At 39.6% G+C, this 6,137-nt stretch overlaps 1 protein-coding gene across 1 annotated transcript in view; it reads right to left on the bottom strand.

Moving 5' to 3' along the window:
• Positions 1 to 6,137, bottom strand: part of UPF1 (UPF1, RNA helicase and ATPase) — an 87,047-nt gene that overhangs the window by 59,441 nt on the left and 21,469 nt on the right. Inside the window, exons 2-3 of the mRNA XM_018555667.1 lie at positions 3,665 to 3,807; positions 1,100 to 1,189 (exon numbers count right to left, since the gene is read on the bottom strand). Coding sequence (XP_018411169.1) covers positions 1,100 to 1,189; positions 3,665 to 3,807 — 233 coding nt within the window. The remainder of the gene's footprint in view (positions 1 to 1,099; positions 1,190 to 3,664; positions 3,808 to 6,137) is intronic.

Here is a 6,137-nt window from a genome sequence, read left to right as displayed (position 1 = left end):
GGGAGGGGGGGGGGCTAGCAATGCATCAATCGAAAAATCAAAACAATGGGGGAAAAAAATTGTAAAAATGGAGTGGCCAGCTGTAGTGCAAAGAGTTCGAGGGCTTGGCAGCGAAAGGGTTAAAGTAAACATGTAATACTGCCTTGAAAAGGTATAACACACAAAAATAAAAAAAACAAAACACTTTACAAATCTTGAAATAAAATACTAATATACATTTTGTAAGAAAATTTATATTAAGTTTCAAAATCAGAGCTCCAAACAGCAGTTGACAATTTATGGCAAATAATGAGTCCATTTCACAGTCTAAGAATTTGGTAGTGATTATGATGCAATGCATTACTGCCTTTTCACTATAAGTGTGTATACCTGCTTGGGTGGCAACTTCAGGCCCCATTCACATTGAGCGATGCGCGTTTGTCGCGCGATTTGCATTTTGCGCGATATCACGCAAATGCTTGCATTGAGCAAGCTAGAATCGCGGCAAAATACGCTCCAAAAAGGGTCCTGCTGTAGCGACGCACGACCCGCGACAGACAGAGCCCCATTGAGATGCATTGGAGAGCGATATCACGCGGTAAATAGCCGCGATATCGCAGGAATTACCGCGCGATAAATTGCTCAATGTGAATGGGGCCTCATGTGACTTTAGATCAAAATGCGGATTTACAATAACCACAAAGTCTCTAATCTAGATTTGGCTGTACACGAGTACAGTATATGATCTGTTGGTTATCTGGTTGGGTTACTCCCAAGATTTTATTTCTGCCAAGTTCACCCAAGTTTGATATTTTAATTATAGGAGGACTGAATAATAACATGCATTAGATACGCCAACCATAATTTGCTGGTCGCTGAGTTTTACCAAGGAGTTTTGAGTGTCTCCACTCCTCCTGTAGCTGTAAAATGAGTATCAGAATTCCTTATGGTTTTCTTTTTTCCAGGTCAAAGACTCTAAAAGAACTCAAACAAAAGCATCTGCATAAGGGCTGTGGCGTTGGCAATATCAAAAGGAGTAGTCAATGGCAACCCCCATACTTTTCACTTTAAGGATGAATAGTTGACTGATGGACAATTCAGACCTCAAAATTCAACATACCTTCCAGAGGTGTTTCCACGTCCATTGCAGAACCATTTTTTACTTGTATTGCAGTAGACCACACAAGCAGGGTCATGAATACCACAGTAACTGTAAATAAAGTATAGTATTAGATTTGATGAGGACATTCTGGGCAGCTAAATTATTTTCATATCTAAGATAATCTATCTGAATTTATAACATGCAAAACCATTACTTTTTCTAAATAATTTAAAATTACAAAATAAACTGCTGAATGGGTGTGGCCAAATTTGTGCTGCACCAAGTCTACAGATTTGTATTCATATTACAATTAGTAATAGAAAAACAAAAGCACCAAGCAGCTGAACGACCTAAATCAGGGGTCTACAACTCAATTCACGCAGAGGCCACTAGACAAATTTTTCTCTCCCATGGGGGGCGCTTGCCAAATTTCATACTTCACACACATAGAAATACACAAATGGAAATATGCACAACCCCCCACAACCATAAATACACACACAATAAGGCTCCATTCTCACCTGTATGTTTAGGTGTGATTAGGGATTCGTGCGTCAGGAACCCGCGATGTCCTGCAGCAGGAAACTCTAATGTGGTGCTCACATGTGGCAGCTGTAACCAATTTAAGTTAATGATCAGGTGACAGCCACTGCATGTAAACGCCTGCACATCGCATGTAATATGATTACATGTGGTTAGGAATCAATCATTATCCCTGGACCCACGATCGATGCATCCACGGAGAATGATTCCTAACCACATGTAAATCATAATTAGACCCCTGATCTAAATACTATATACCATATGTACATCTGAGAAGGATTAGAACACCCGTCTGGTTTTTTATTGCGATCTGTGTCCCCATTAGAGAGATTCACCTTCTCTGTGCTGGTGACCATTATCACTGAACGTGAAAGAAAATCCCATCAGAACAGGAATAGATGGGAAATCTTTCAATAGGGACACTTGTTCTGATGACCCTCCTGACCACCAGGGATTTCCTCTCAATTCCCATTGTGGCAAATGGGCAGGAGGTGAAGGGAAATCTCCCCAATGGGACACAGATGGCAAAGAAAAAAAAAAGGTTTTGGCTTCAGTTCTACTTTCTGCCTGGCCCACCCAAAATTCCAGCGGTGACCATCTTTAAACTTGACAGGTGCCCAGATCCTATTTAATATATTGCTGAACAGACACAATATTAAATGAGTCATCCCGTGGTGGTCCAGTGGAGGATCAGTATGTGGTGCCGCTGCTCACAGGCAGGGGCGACTAGTATGATCTACATCAGCCACACATGCAGATCACACTGATCCTCCACTGGACCCCAGGGAAAATTACTACATTAATCTTACTGGTTGAGCGTGATGCGAGAGATGGGTGCGAGAGATGGTTGCGCGAGGGGCGTGATATGAGCATGCGAGTGCGTGCTTGATATGAGAATGTGATAGGAGAATGAGTGTGTGATGTGTTTTAGGAGTGTGTGTGAGATGTGTGTGATTTATTGCGTGTGAGATGTGTGTGTGTTTTTAATCTCTTTTTTTTTTTTAACAAGTGAATTTTAACAAGTGAGTTTTATTAATAAAATATTGAATTAAATTATTTGTTATTTATTATTGACTGTGTGAGATATGCGAGTGTTTGAGTGTGTGTTTTTATGGATGTGTGTGATGTGCGAGTTTGTTTTAGGAGTGTGTATGATGTGTGTGTTTTTATGAAAGTATGATTATATGTGTTTGTATCCGAGTGTATAAACATTTGAATGTGTGCCTTTCCCTATTTTGCCTAAAGCATCACTGCAACATTTTCTTTTAAACCCCAGCGCTCAAACCGCAATGCAATACGAAACTTATTTTCAGTGTTGGCACTTTGAGATAAATAAATTGATTTTGCGTTGCAGTTTGGGCACTCGGGCTCAAAAACATTCGCCATCACTGAGCTAGGAGGATTTTCTTTTTGTTATATTATGAGCTAGCTCCATGGACAACTAGAGAAAATCTCAAAAGTTAAACTCCAGCTGTAATTTTACGCAGCATTGGCTACCTGGCTCCTGGGATTTGATCAGTTCTGCTCTATATAGTACAGATTAACTTATCTCAACTGCAATTAAAATTGATCTTTTGTGGCGGTTGCCCTACTTTGTTCACTGGAATGTACTTTCTCTCTGATGTACAATAAAGAATTAAAAAAAAAAAAAAATTGATCTTTTGGGGCTTTGGACCATATGATTTACACAACATGTCTGCCACTTTTTAGGTGCAAGTTAAATTTTAACTGAATATATAATTTAACCTGATATTTTATCAAAAGATCAATTTTAATTCCAGGTTGTAATGCAATTTAACAGGAAAAACACAGTCACATCAGTGGGCAACCATTATGCACTGTATAGCACGCACCCTCTGATGTGCAATGTGTAGGGACAGTGTGATGCACTGTTGAAGCATACCGTGCCATTTACTTTAACTTTATAGAAAGGCCACAAATTACATTTTATTCAACTCTATGCAGAGCAACACTGCCCATCGGGGCAAGTATGAATGAGCCCTTGGACCTTTTAATAATTTACTAGCATAAAATACCTACCTGCAAGCATGTAAAGGGAGATCTTTTGTATAATAAGTATCTTCTTCATCTTCTTCAAAATTTAGCTCACCCAGCAACTGGCTTGTTTTTCCCACACCATCATCTACTGTGCCATTCTGTAAAATTCCATCGGGGCCATTAACCTGCAAAAAGATTTTAAAAATGAAAGTTAGTAGTTTGTTTACATAAGCCAATACATGATTGAAGGAAAGTGTTTTATACAGATTTTATGTACAGAACTAAAAAGTGTGTGTGGGGGGGTAAAAATACAGCAAACATTTTTTGGGGTACATGGAAGATTAATTTCCTATACTGGCACACATGGCTTGCAATATCTAAGGGTTACCAGCAATGCCTATTAAAGGCAAAGGTTCTCCTACAGTAAGAGTGAGCTCTGTGAATGTTAGGAAAATTGTGATAAACTGCAAACTATCCCTGCGCAAGAAATAAGCAGCCACAACTCCTGTTTCCCTTCCAAAAACTGTATTCCAGAAAGAAGTTTGTTTTATCGATAATTTAAAATTACACTATTTTCAGAAGTGAAATCTTAAAAATACATTCGAGTACCTTGACTATTAACAATAATGTATCCTATTTGTGCATCACTCGTCTGTAGATCCTCAAATCATCTCTGAATTCATACCGACACTGTCCTTCCTTCTGGAGGGTGGCTACTTTTCTTCCCCATGGTCCCGGTGTGTGTTGTAAAGTAGCCACCGCTCCAAGCTCACTCCCGGAATGGACCACAATCTCACGTTTAGTTTACTTATTTGCAGGGCTTGAAAAATTTTGGGGTGTCTCACCAGTCAGCATGACCAGACTATAGCCTTGCAATTTATGTTAACATTTTTTTAGGCACACAGCATTCTTTTGGTGGTATTTAATCACCACTGGGGGGTGTTTATTTTTTTACTATATAATGAAAAAAGTATAGCACATTTCGAATAAAAAAAATGTTTTCCCTAAGTTAGGTTAAAAAATGTATTCTTACTCATGTTTTAGGTAAAATAAAAAAGACTGAGTCACATCGGGAAAAATAGACACCAAACACGTCAAGCCTTAAAATTGTGCGCGCCTGCAAAAATCACAAAAAACTACCACAATGAAAATTGGCCAAAGGCGACGGTTTAAAACGATTTTACTGCTCATCAGTTTAGTGTGATCGGTGATTAATAGGACTAAAATTATTGGTCACACTGAGACGTTCGCAGCGATATGTAACACATGTGGCACAATAGGCGCAATCGTCGTTTTCGCATTTAGGCGCACCCGACATGTTTGTATGTTGAGGGCGGGGGACTTAAAAAAAACATAAATTAGCGCTTTTTTATGCTTATTTAATTTTATTATTACTCTTATTTTTTTACATTTAACTTTATTGCCATCACATAGGGGGGCTAAGAAATTCCCTATGTGCTGGACAATTTACATGACAGGTCCTCTTTATGGAGACATCAGGGGTCTCCAAGACCCGTTACCTAGGGACCCCCAGAGAAGCTAGAGACGCCCGATTGCTTGAATGTAAAGCTCCCTGCCGGCTAATTACAACAGTCGGCCGGGAAGCTACTCGTCACAGACGAGAGGAAGAGCGGATTTTTCAAGGCCTGCTTATTTTTATGGAGACTGTAGTTTATCACGTGAGAGAGTTTGGGGCAGTGGCTACTTTTACTTACGTGGTGGGCCATTGCAGTGAATGGCACCGTACCCACGCCCTTGGGATCAAAATACCGAAAGCACTATTTTGATCGCACCACACCGGACCAGACCGCAGACACAAATGCGATTCCGTGCGGATTGTGGCCGGAGGGCGTGGCTAGGGTGCCATTTACTTCAATGGCCAGCCACGTCCCCTCCTGCCCCACAAAAAAGTGAGGCGGCCGCAATGCGATGCAGTGCGTTCCGGCCAGAATCAGACCGGAACGCACTGCATCTGGTGTGAACGTACCCTTAAGTTTCAACTCCTGAGATTAGTGTCACTTTAATATTGTTTAATAAATAGCTTTTAAACTAAACCTGTAGTGATGTCAAAATAAAAAAGGTTTTAGAACAGCAAGTGCTAAAACATGTTAGGACGATCATTTACATAGTGTTCAACAGAGAACTGTCAAAGTACCGTTGCATATTTTGATATTTTCTAAAAGAAATCAAGAAGAAAAAAAAATATCTGCCTACAGGATATAGCCATTTGTTAGTTACCTGTGATTGGGGCATTCGGCCTTACTTATACAGGACACCACTAAGAGTTGAAAGCAGTGACATTTGTTTTTGGAAGAAAAATAGTTTCTATAGTAGCTATAATATGCTCTTACAAGCCACTAATCAGTTATAACAAAGAAAGTTTCACATTTTTATTTTCAATCGATCTATTCCTCATAGTGACCTTTTCACTTCCAAAAAAGAAAACAAAATAAGCAAATTGGTACCCATATAAAAAAGGGACCTATTAAAGAAGAACTAGACCCACCAATTTAAC

This window comes from Nanorana parkeri, unplaced genomic scaffold (genome assembly GCF_000935625.1).
Source record: "Nanorana parkeri isolate BGI_ZX_2015 unplaced genomic scaffold, ASM93562v1 scaffold207, whole genome shotgun sequence".
NCBI classification, from domain to species: domain Eukaryota; kingdom Metazoa; phylum Chordata; class Amphibia; order Anura; family Dicroglossidae; genus Nanorana; species Nanorana parkeri.
The sequence above is the reverse complement of the archived record's forward strand: the minus strand, read 5'-3'. Positions and strand labels throughout refer to the sequence as shown.